The following is an 11,892-nucleotide window of genomic DNA, read 5'->3' on the forward strand; positions in this document are numbered from 1 at the left end:
CATTGCAGCAGCTTTTAGTGCTATACTTAATCATTATTTTAAAATTTATTTCTAGGGAAACAGTACTCTTAAAACGTTGGAAATGAATCCTTGTACCCCAAATAATGTCGAGGTTCTGGAAACTCGGTCAATAGTCCCTAAAATAGAAGATACAGAGATAATTTCTCCAGTAGCTGAGCATCTGGAAGACAGCTCTGATGCAGAACCTGAAAACCACGTGGTCGTGTCCTATTGCCCACCAGTCATTGAGGAGGAAATAGCAAACCCAGGATTGGATGAAGGTGGGGGTACCTCACAAGTCATTTACATTGACATCCAGTCCATGTATCAGCCTCAAGCAAAACCAGAGGAAGAACAAGAAAATGACGCTGTAGGGGGGGCCGGCTATAAGCCACAAATGCACCTCCCTGTTACTTCTACTGTAGAAGATCTAGCTGCAGATGACGACCTGGAGAAAACTGCAGGTTACAGACCTCAGGCAAATGTAAATACTTGGAACTTAGTATCTCCAGACTCTCCCAGATCCACAGACAGCAACAGTGAAATTGTCTCCTTTGGAAGTCCATGCTCCATTAACTCCCGACAGTTTTTGATTCCTCCTAAAGATGAAGACTCTCCCAAATCTAATGGAGGAGGGTGGTCCTTTACAAACTTTTTTCAGAACAAACCAAATGATTAACCATGTCACCCTGTCACTTCAGTCTGCCATCTCAATAAGCTCTAGTTGCTAGTGTTGCCGCATCAGCACTGGGTGTCTGGAGGGATCCTGTGAAGTATTGTTGGGGGTTGGACTTCACTACGTGCAAGTTACGCTGAAAGTGTTAATGTGCTTTTAATGTAGTCTAAGAGCCAAAGTGTAGTCACTCAGAAATTCCAGCCACACAACTCAAGACTCGGAGCTATTTGTGATTCGAGCCAAAAAATTTCTCACGTGCTCTACCTTCAAGAAGCGTTTCAAGGCTAATACTGTCTAGTCCATACATGCAAAACAAATCCCGCAGCAACCGTATTCTGTTAGCCTGTGGTTTATGGTTTTCTCATATGTATACTTTCAGGAATTGCAAGCAGATTTGCAGGCAAGGGAGACAAATGTCAAAGTAACAGCTGATGTGTATTTGCCTGACATTCGCTCCATCCTAGATGAAAACCAAGCACAGATTTCAAAACTTCACATTATTCTCTATCTACAGCATTTACAAAAATTAATATAATTTTTAATGTAGCGACTTCTATTTAGTGTTTTGTTTTGTAAAGTGTGCTGTTCCTGTGCCTACTGTATAACGGTTATCAAACAGTTTTCTCAGGGGTACAAACTCGGAAAACAAGCGTGACACTGACCACCCACATCAGAATCGTGCTTTCTTGCTTTGGTAGGTGTTTCAAACCGTTCCATTATTTTTTAGCTCTTATGCTAGTTTCCCTTATTGCAGTTGGTTGCCCTAATATTTAAAACTTAAATTTCTAAGACTACAGATCTAAGATTTTTTGGAAATCCAGGGATTTTTTTGGTGACACAGTGTCAGTTTTATAAATATATGAGCAAATTCAATATTATTCATAAACATATAATTCCAGTGATTTACTATTTGAGATGACTACTAAGCAATACCTAGTGGCATTAGCTATCCATATAGTTCTGCTTGGCTCCAGTTTCTCCTGAGAAAACTGTGCCATTGAACCTGGTCGCCCAGCCAGTGTTGATCTTTGACGCTTTGTAGCAGATGTTCCTCTTGATGATGCGTCTTAGCAGTTCCTCCCTCTTAAATGATCATTTGTCCAGACTATTTGATCTAGTCCTCAAATCTTTAAATATAAAACTAAAAAGATAATACTTCTTACAGGAACAATTACTCAAGGGCTATTTTATATCAAATGTCATGAAGTCGAGCCGACTCCATGGGGATACCTATGTTGGAGGTCCAGCAGTCTCTTTGTGAGCTGTCTAGAGTCATGAGTCCTCAAGCGTCCTCTTCCCACCCTTGGTTTTCATAAGTGATGTCTAGAATGAATGTTCTCAGAAAAGCAAAATGATAAACTAGAAAGTGTATCTTATATTTTCCCTGCCCTCAGGTTGTCTATGTATCTTGTCTTTTGATAGTTAAGGCAAAACTACTTAAACTTGACATATGTGAATAAGTCAAGATATGCCTGTTTTTTATCATATGAGGTTCTGTAATGTATTTGCACATAATGGATCAGTTGTTTTTTTTCTAGCTCATGATGTATCTTTACAAAAACCCTGTTGTGGGAAAAAGCCACAGGGTGACAAGGGACAAAATCTGTTTAGGTACTCCGTTTATGAATCCTGATTTTAATTGCTAGAATTCAGCTAAATTCCTGAGCTTCGTGATCTATGGACATGTGGAATGAAATGGAATTAATTATGTACACACATGGTATATAAAGCTATCTAATAGCTCATAGAGATTTTCAGCAATGGAAAGTTAATCAGACCAGAGCCATCCCTAACGGAGCTTGCTCTGTCTTCTTATTTCTCCTTTTCGGCTCCTTCCCTTAGCTTCCACCCCAGACACTCAGATCTGGGGCTGCCTACTCTCCCTGCCGAAGCTTGTCATTACCATGCGCCTCTTGCCCCCAACTCGTGCCTCATTCCCTATTGAAACCTGTGAATCCTGTACTTCATCTCTTTAGGCTAGGTGTTGGCTGAAGTGAAAGTTGATTGGTCTAAACTACACTAGCCCAAGATAATGGGAAAAGGCCAGAAGACATTGTTTGAATTCTGTCATCAGTATCAGCATTGCAACTGTGACCATCTGGATCCAGTGCCCTTTCTAACTCCTATAATGACTCATTTGTTTAGCTATTGGTGAATATTGCTGGGGCTCTTGAGTCATTTCGCCCTGTCCAGGACTTCAGTGCTTTTCCTGTGTCAAAGGGTTCAGAGTGCCGCTCACCTCTCCCCTGCTCTGGAGTTCCATACACAGTGATCATTAGGTTAATGAGAAGCAGAGTAAAGCTCTGTTAGTCGGGGCAGGGTCCTTATAACTTGCTATATGCCTAGAAGAATGTGGTTTAGGTCTGAGGCCAAAGCGAGTTCCTGTCTTTCCCCATTGAATTGAAGACAGCCAGACCCACTGTATAGATTGGAAGTTATTACCTGGGCAGGTGGGCACAGCCTTAACACAGGGAGAGAGGAGAGAGGAGTGGAGATAGAATGCACCCTTTCTCATATATCTGGTGGTTTGTGGCACTGGAAACACTATAATGTGTGCTGTTTGTCAATGCCGGGACCATGCGTAAGTGTGAAAGGCCCTCTGATAGTGGTCATGCTCTGTCCAGTCATGGTAGCTCCTCTCCCTGGGGGAGGGGTAACTAGAGGCTAGATGTGTCCCCTCCAGCCCTTCCTGACTGGGAAAATAATTGGGAAATCCCTCCTTCCTCACTAAAGCCCTATCATTGGTTAGAAAACTCTGAATGTCTGAACTAGAATTAGGTTCCATTATGTTGAATAGTACTGCATAGAGGACACATTTTCACCTCTCTTATAACGTAGTTCACTTATAAGCCAATTTTAAATCAAGGTTCCTTTGTGAGGAATGGAGATTCTGGTGGTCATGACTACATTTCTCTTGTGAATGTCCCTCTTAAATAATATTTAATATAAAAATATTCTTAGAAGACCTCACTAGGCTTTTGACATTAGATAGACCTTGTATATTATGTATTGCATGGATTAGGACCCATATACAATTGAAATCCTCAGTGTGTTCAACCTGTAGAGGCCTGGATTTGAGATGGTGGCCCTGAGTATCTGGTAGTTGTCGTGTGTTTGTGTGCTTAGGGAATAGAAGTGCTGCTTTCCTGTAGCTTAGACCCAGGAGCGGCCGTTCATGAAAGGTATAAGGGCGGAAGTGTCAGCCTCATTTTCCATACCAGCATTACTTTCACAGCTCATGGATCTGAAGGATTGCATTTAGAACATCTGGTCCTATTGCATTCTCAGAAACTGTGGTAAAAGTCACATTCTTAAAACTTCGTGCAGCTTGTGTTCTTGTTGGAAATTAGTCCTGTCATTTCTTAATTGTCTTCATACCGTCCATATTTAAAGAACATTACCGTCCTCTCTGTATTTAAATAATTAGATGTAGTTCAGTGAAGAAGACTAAGGAATTTGAAATCAATTTTATGGTATTTTGAAATTGAAATACTCCCTAACATGTCAATATTCAGAAAATGTTATCTCAAATTTTTCTACTACTCAGGTGCATAATCTGATAAAACTTTTTGTTTGTTTACTTTAATGTAATTTTTGCTGTTTTCTGTTTTGAACCTCATTACAATTTGTATGTCTTTTATAAAAATTTTTTTCTTATTTGGAAAGTATAAACTTGGACATCTCAAAAGTAAAATGTGGAATCATTGGCTGATTACAGAGACCAGGCGCCTAGGGGAAGTTCAGTGAGTAATTTTTTCTTGACTGAGTTCCCTCCTAGAGTGTGCAGATTCAATAGAGTTCTCCTAGGAGGTGGACTATATCAAGATCTAGCTTGTGTAGATCTGAGACTATTGCCTCGAAGATTCAAATCTGCTCTAGCAGTGGCTCCACAGTTTGAGTGAAAACTTGGGGGAGAGACATGCAAAAGCATCACTAGATACCATCTTTCTTCCTAATTTTATGTGTTCATAGTTTCCTTATAGTTGATGGGTATACAACTTGGGACGTGTTTGTACCAACCAGCAGGCGTTCTAGCAAACCAACAATACATTGATGTGTGAGCTGAATTGATTAAGCCCTCATTCTCTTGATAAACTGTTTCTTCAGAGCATTTATTTGAAACTCGTATTTCCTGCTGAAACAACGTTTCATGGTGCCATGCCCTTATATCCAGAAGAAAATTTTTCACAGAAGAAAATGATTTGAGGCCAAACACAACTGGAAATGCATCTTTTAGACATGACCTTAGAGTATCGTTGGAAATTATTTGGTTTGAATTTGGTCTATTTATATCTTCATGGATTATGTAGCAGGGCTATTAATAATGTTTAAACCTCTTATCTCACTAGAGTGGTGAGACTTTTTATTCCTTTTCAATTAGTGTTTTTGTCTTAACTATTATATGATCATATTCATGCTAATTATAATACAGATGAACTGTTTTTAATGCCAGTATGAAGGATTAAGAACAACATTCAGTTAATTGATATGTCAGGCTTTATTGTGTGTGGTAAAATTTCAGGGGATGTGATTTGATCTAGAATCTGTCCAAATCCTTATAATTATGAGGTTTAGTTGTGACAGGATTCTATTATTTTTAACCACGAGTAGTGTTTGTTTCTCCCTATGTTAAGAATGTTAATATTTTGGATTTTAAGTGTCCAGGTTATAAGCAGGATTTACCTATGCAAGATAAAAACTGTGCAACATTTTTATGAAAATTAAAAGTATTGTTTTAAGAGGGAGACCCTCTGAATGTTTCTATATGCAAGTGCCTAGCTGAAGAACCATAGAAACAATAAACTTAAAAGCTCTTAAATAAGTAAACTATAACTGATTGAATATTAACCAAATATAAAGCAGGAATAACTTACATTACTTTTTGGTTGCTATAACTAATACCCTAAAAACTAAGAGGTGTGAATAGGGGAAAAAAACGAATGTTTAATTGACATGGAAATTGATTTTTATTACATTTGCATCTATTTTCTAAGATTGCCAATTAGAATTAAAAAAAAAAAACTAACATAGACCTTATGGCACTTAAGCCCCAAATACTTTGTACAATTGATTGAATGGCTCACTTAAATGTATTGAATTTCCTTTTACTCTTAAAATGTACTTCCTTTTAGAATTACCCCATTTTAAATGGGTAACTTTCAGATTCTGAACTTAGTATTTTTCCCAAGCATTCCAGGGTTGCATTATAAAAGATCAAAAGATTTCCAGGTAGTAATACAATTTTCTTTAAAACATGGACACTTTAACTGTTAGGTTTAACATTAATGTTAGTATTTTTACAATAAATCACAGAAAACAATAATGGTTTTCATTAAAAACTTTTTCAAATATTTTATCCTCAGTTTGATTGCAAACACTTTCCTCCATTATTTGTGATATATCCTTCTGTTTAATTTTTTCCTTCTAGCATAATGTTTAGGAAAAATATGAATACATTATAATTGAAGGCAACACACAAAAAGAAACCCTATTCAGTTCATTGTTGTAGAAGGATAGCTATTATATGATACGCTGGAGTTTGTTTTATCCTATTATTTTTTCAAAGAGGAGCATGGCTTTTTCTTAAATACATTTCAATTCAGAATTGCTTGAAAAAGATTGGCCTGGATAGAAAGACATCCTGTATTTGGGATGGCACCACCTTAAAGGTATGACTAAAGCTAAAATCATTTTAAAATACTCAACTTTCCTAGTTGGAATGTGTTACCTTTTCTTCTCTTTCATTTTCTGGCCGTAAGTTAGAGGTCCTTAGAATGTTAGGAAGTTACCATTTTTTACTTTCAAAATTGCATTCTAGTGAATTACTGTTTACAAAATACACATACTGTGAACAGATTTCAGTTTTTGTCTTTTATAAGGTTGTTTGTAGAATGAGTGTTTTTTTAAAAGGGGATGTTATATGTTAAATATTTTCAGTTTTTTATAAATACTAGTAACTGTTTACTAATTTTTGTTTGGTCAGGTGTGTGCAAATATAGCCGAAAGATAGGGAGAAACTGCAGATCCGAAACTGTTCCCTTTTTCATTTCTTGAAATGTTACCACTACAGACTTTTTTTTTTTAACCTGAATGATCAGTTGTGATGTTCTCTACCTAAAATCATGCTTAGTCATATAAGGAAACCTTTAAATGTACATGTACAGGAAGTGAACTGTAGATTGCAGTATATTTGTGTGATTCAGTCTCGTTCACAGAATTCTGAGTTTAATATGGAATAAAACAGCTCCACTTACAGAGATGACAACTGAAGTACTTTCTGCCTTAGGAAAATTTGGAGATTATGTTGCTGTTAGAGTGGAAAATTTGGACATTTTATATCGTCGTATAATTTCAGAATTTAGTTTCCATATCTTTTGGAAAACATGGTTATAGCAAGAACATAGAATAGAGGTAACCTGTTACTAAGACACCTAAAATGTAAAACTAGTATGCTTGGCTGTTAACTTTAAAGATGTTACTTATGTTTGTTTTTAAAACATGCATGTATTTAACAATTTTATCATAGTATTGTCATGAAAAAAATAAATATATTTTCTTACAACTTACACTGACACATTTGGGCATTGTTTGTTTTTTCTTCTTGTTTTAAGCACTTAGGAAAAGTGGCTTCTGCTTCGTTGTTCATACTTCTGGTTCTATCCCATAAGAATTAGAGCGGTTATAAAGCAGTCACATAGCGCTGTAACTAAATTTTAAATATTTTAACACTTTGCTATGCCATTGATAGAACCTTCCGTATGTTCCATTAAATCTGTATTTACCAGAGAAGTTAGCATAAAAATAACCAAATAGTGGGAATCCAACGTTATAAAATAAATACTGGTCCTTAAAGTATGATTTTTAATTTATTTCCTCTGAAGATAATCTAAACATTTCTGGAGATTCTAAGAATATATCAAAATTTTCTTTCAAATTATTGAATTTGGAAATACAGTCATTGATTCAGCAAAACCTCAGTAATTTTGAAGTGATCGTAAACAGAATTTCATAAGGGGAGAAATTAAGTCTTTAGTCAAATGTACCCTTCACTTCCCCAGAATAACAACTGACGTATGAATGGGCCTAGATTTAACGAAGAAACTCCAGACCCGTTTTAAATTAACTGGGGAACACATGTTAGTATTTAAGTACTGGAAACGAGCTCAGACGTATGTATGGTCTGTCCTTTAGGGAGATCTCAGTGCATAACTTGTTTCCCAGATGGTGAATTCTTGAGCCAAAATGTATAGCACCGTCAACCCCAGGAACTTTGAAAAGGTTAAAAAGAGAAGAATGGTGTAATTATTATAGGGAAAGAAAGAGATGTATGAATAATCGTTTTTTTAATGTATAGTATTCAACATCACACTAAAATGTTAGCTTCCAAACTCAAATTCTTTACAAAGAGCTGTATAAGACTCAGTTTTGAATGACCTATAAATTTGATCCATTACCTGGAGTGACTGACAGTAAAACTGAATTAAAAGTATTAATTCAGTCTGCGAGAACCCGCAAAGTTGAAGTAACAAGAGATGTCTTGAACTGATTTGGAATTAAATTGGAGAAGATTTTATCCCAGAGTGATTAGTCACTGGTTAAAGAGACAAGAAAAGCTTTGGGGGATGATTTTGATAAAGTCTGTTAAGTGGAGATCATGTTAAAATGAGCGCAGCTGCAGTGTGTTGAGCTGCTCATAATTATCTGTCTCTAAATGTTTAAAAAGTGAGAAGGAATGGTAAGTCTCAGCTCAAATGTGACTCTTTTCCACTCGTGCCGCCAGCCAGTGTTATCACGGCTGCAGCACTGTGTCTCCGCTCTAGACGGAGCCTTCCAAGGCAGGAACCCGTCTGCTTATCTTCCCATCTCTAGGGGTGCTTGCACACACCCCTCACTCACATTGTTCTTGGAGTTGATGCGAAAGGAAGCCTTCAAGAAGCAGAGCGTTGAGAACCCTCGGACCCTTCTAGTCCCAAGTTGCCCAGTTAGCAGTGCAGATAACACACACCCTTCAGAAACGTTGCTGGAGTCTAATTTCCTCAGTTACCATTTGTGGCTCCGCTCCTTTCCTGTGGTGGCTGATGGAGGTTTCACGCCCAGGGCAGATGCTGCTTTGCAAGAGCTGTGCAGACCTGGCTCTGGGCCGGGTTGACCACTTACTGTCTGCCGAGCTTGGAGAAGTTACTCGACCTCCCAATCTCCTCAGCTCTACGTTGTGGGTCTTGATAACCTACCTTTGCAAAGTTGTTGTGAGGGTTCCAGGTCGTGTGCAGAATGCTCCCAACAGAGTAAGTTGTTGGATTGTTACACGTGCCTCCATACCTTGAAAAACCTCAGGAACACCTCAGACTTTCTGAGCAGTACCTTCAAGGTGTAAATGCCTCAGAAACAGGTTAGGTGCACCTGAGATATTTCTCTTGGTTACCCAGAGAGAAATTACGCAGCAAAAGTCCTGCTAGATGAACCACGGGATCTCATAACATGTGGCCCAAAGCTGCAGTCTTTCCCTTTCTTCACTTGGGTAACTTCTTCCATCCTTGGGCCTCAGTGTAAGCGTTGCTGGCTCCAAGAAGTCTCTTCCAGTGTCCTAGGACCCTGGTCATTTGCCTTCCCAGCACCCCCAGCACCGAGCACAATCCTAACGCTTCTTTCATAACAGGAATTGAACAGCGTCTCAGTCACTGCTGCATCCACAGAGCTTAGCATAGTATCTGCCGCATCACAAGTGCTTGATGAATATTCTTTAAATAATTGTGCTTTGGAAAAAAAAGTGGTTTAATGTGTTTCCCGGGACATTAGAAATATGTTATTTTACAGAGAGGAGATCTACCTGTAAATAGTCTCCAACTATGAAAAGAGGGGAGTCGTGTCAGACTTGCATGCCTTGGAGAGGAACAGAGGCTCCCCGTGGGAGCCTGGGGCAGCTCCTTCCCCTGGGCTAGGTCATCGGCTTTCTTCATGGTAGGTGCCCAAGCATTTGTTGAATGCAGGTACTCTGTTCTGCCTGGAAGGAAATTAGCGTTCATCTTCTTATCTCTTTGACAACAGCAGACAGAAGATAAATGGCTTTATCTGAAGTGACAACAGGTTAGAGCCCTCTCCTACCCACCATCCACCGCCACCCCCCCAGCTCCCTTCTACTTTGAAATTTATTTCATTCTGAGTTAGGCTCTCTGTATTCTTCCAGATGACAATTTGCATGACCAAGTGATCCATGCCTGTCTCCACCTCTCTCCCCCCAGTTGCGTATCTGCTTCTCTAGGAGACAGTCCTCGCTGACCTCTCGGGCATTTACTCTGTGGGTGGGTAAGCCCTGGTGCGTTCTGCAGGCTGCACTGGGCTCTAGTCTCTCCTTTACCCAAAAGTAACACATATCTCTTCTCTATATCCAAAACTCTCTTCTCTCAGGCCAGATGTCCCTGCAGAGCTGGGCCCATGGGTCCAGGCTCTTCCAAGCTTACAGCCTTATAATCACAGAGGAGAGAGAGCACACTTCCTCCCAGCTCCTGGTGAGGACCCTGATTGGCTTGGCCCATGTCACATGCCCCTCCCTGGTCCAGTCGTGTGGCTGAACAGAGATTCTATTCAAAGGGCACTTTCATGAGAATCACAGATGTAAAGTTGGAGGAGGACCAGTCCCCCAAAAGAAGGGAGGTGATATTCTGAGTGGACAAAACACTAAATATTCACTACAGGCTCACTGAAGAAAACCTAGAAAATAGATAAGAGGAAAAAGAAAATACACAATCTTTTTATGCAGCATTAGCTATTTTTGACATTTTACTTTTTATCCTTTCAGACATTTTTCCTATGTGAATATGTGTGTACATATATTTACACATTTTCATATATATGTATAAATGGATATGTGTACATATATATATATAAAGGTTACATTGTATTTTCTATTTTGGAACTTAATTCTTTAACATATTTTGAAAATCTTTTCATATCAATAGAATATTTATATGGCATTTTTCTTTCATAGATATATAAAATTCCAGTGTATAGATGAATTATTTAAATTCTGTAATCTGGACATTTATATTGTTCATACTTTTCATTAACTAATGGATGACTTTGAAGTCAGGCAAAGATGTTTGGCATTGATTTGGTTGGGACTAAGGAACAGTACTTGTATTTCACACTAGGCACCCTTGGCACGTTATGCTTGAGCACTCCCAAACCAATTTTTCTATCCATCAAATGTGGTCTTTTACTACCAACTGACTAATGGAGATTTTGACCTAAGGTGGAGTTCTACTGCTTACATGCCATTTCCTCTAAGATGATGAGGTGGCCAGCAGGAGCTCAGAGTGGTGGCTGCTCAGGGCTCATGCTGGGTGGCCACTGGAAAAGGCAGCTGCCTGGCTCAATTTCCTCAGTCCCCAGGGCACCCACACCATCAACTGAACTCCATCCTGGGCCCCTAGTCATTGGTAAAGGGTCCCTGGACCCAAGGGAACAGGATTTTCAGAAACTGTAATTACAGATTTTTGAAATATTTTTATGCTCTGTGAGACTAGAAGTCCCCTTCTCTTAGGAGTCTTTGGCTCATTGTTTGGGGAAGTAGCAGACTGTGGCACATTCTTTAGATGGGAAAGCCCATGACATAAAGTGCATTTTAACAAAATGCATCTGGTTTCTGGTGAAATATTGTCTGGAGGCGGGAGAGCCTGGGAGTTAGAGTTGATGAGAGTTGACATAGGCAGACTTCTAAGATGGTCCCCAAGATTCTTGGCCCCTGGTGCACACACCCAATAGAACCCCATCCCCTGGAGTGTGGGCCCGACCTGTGAATACGACGAGATGTCACCCCAATGGTTACTCGTCAGTTGACTTTGTGTTAATAAAAATGGAGATTATGCAGGGTGGACCTAACCTCATCTCTTAGAGCTCTTACACGAGCGTCTGGGCCTTTCCAAAAGAGGGGTCTCCTGCTGGCTTTGAAGAAGCAGGTGCCCAGTGAGCCTGGAAGAGGGCTCGAGCCCCCTGTGACACCACAGCCCTGGGCAACACTAATTTGAGGAAGAGTCTTCTCTGTCCTTTATATTCACACTAGCATCTCATCCTGGGGTTGCTTTGCAAAAGCAAGTTCTCAGTGAATGTTTGTGAGTACCTATCAGTGGAGCGCTACAGCAATGCTTGTGAGGACCCAGAAAATCATTTTGCATTCCCACCCTCCATCCAACCCCAGTGCCTCCAAACACACTCCGAGG

The 11,892-nt window shown here is 39.4% G+C and overlaps 1 protein-coding gene across 1 annotated transcript in view; it reads left to right on the top strand.

The window, feature by feature from the left end:
• The window catches only part of LIFR (LIF receptor subunit alpha), a 74,356-nt gene extending 67,114 nt beyond the window's left edge, over window positions 1-7,242 (top strand). Inside the window, exon 20 of the mRNA XM_046672250.1 lies at window positions 56-7,242. Coding sequence (XP_046528206.1) covers window positions 56-679 — 624 coding nt within the window. The 3' untranslated portion in view covers window positions 680-7,242. The remainder of the gene's footprint in view (window positions 1-55) is intronic.
• Window positions 7,243-11,892: the final 4,650 nt, after the last annotated feature.

The sequence above is a fragment of the Equus quagga genome, chromosome 9 (genome assembly GCF_021613505.1).
Source record: "Equus quagga isolate Etosha38 chromosome 9, UCLA_HA_Equagga_1.0, whole genome shotgun sequence".
NCBI lineage: Eukaryota > Metazoa > Chordata > Mammalia > Perissodactyla > Equidae > Equus > Equus quagga.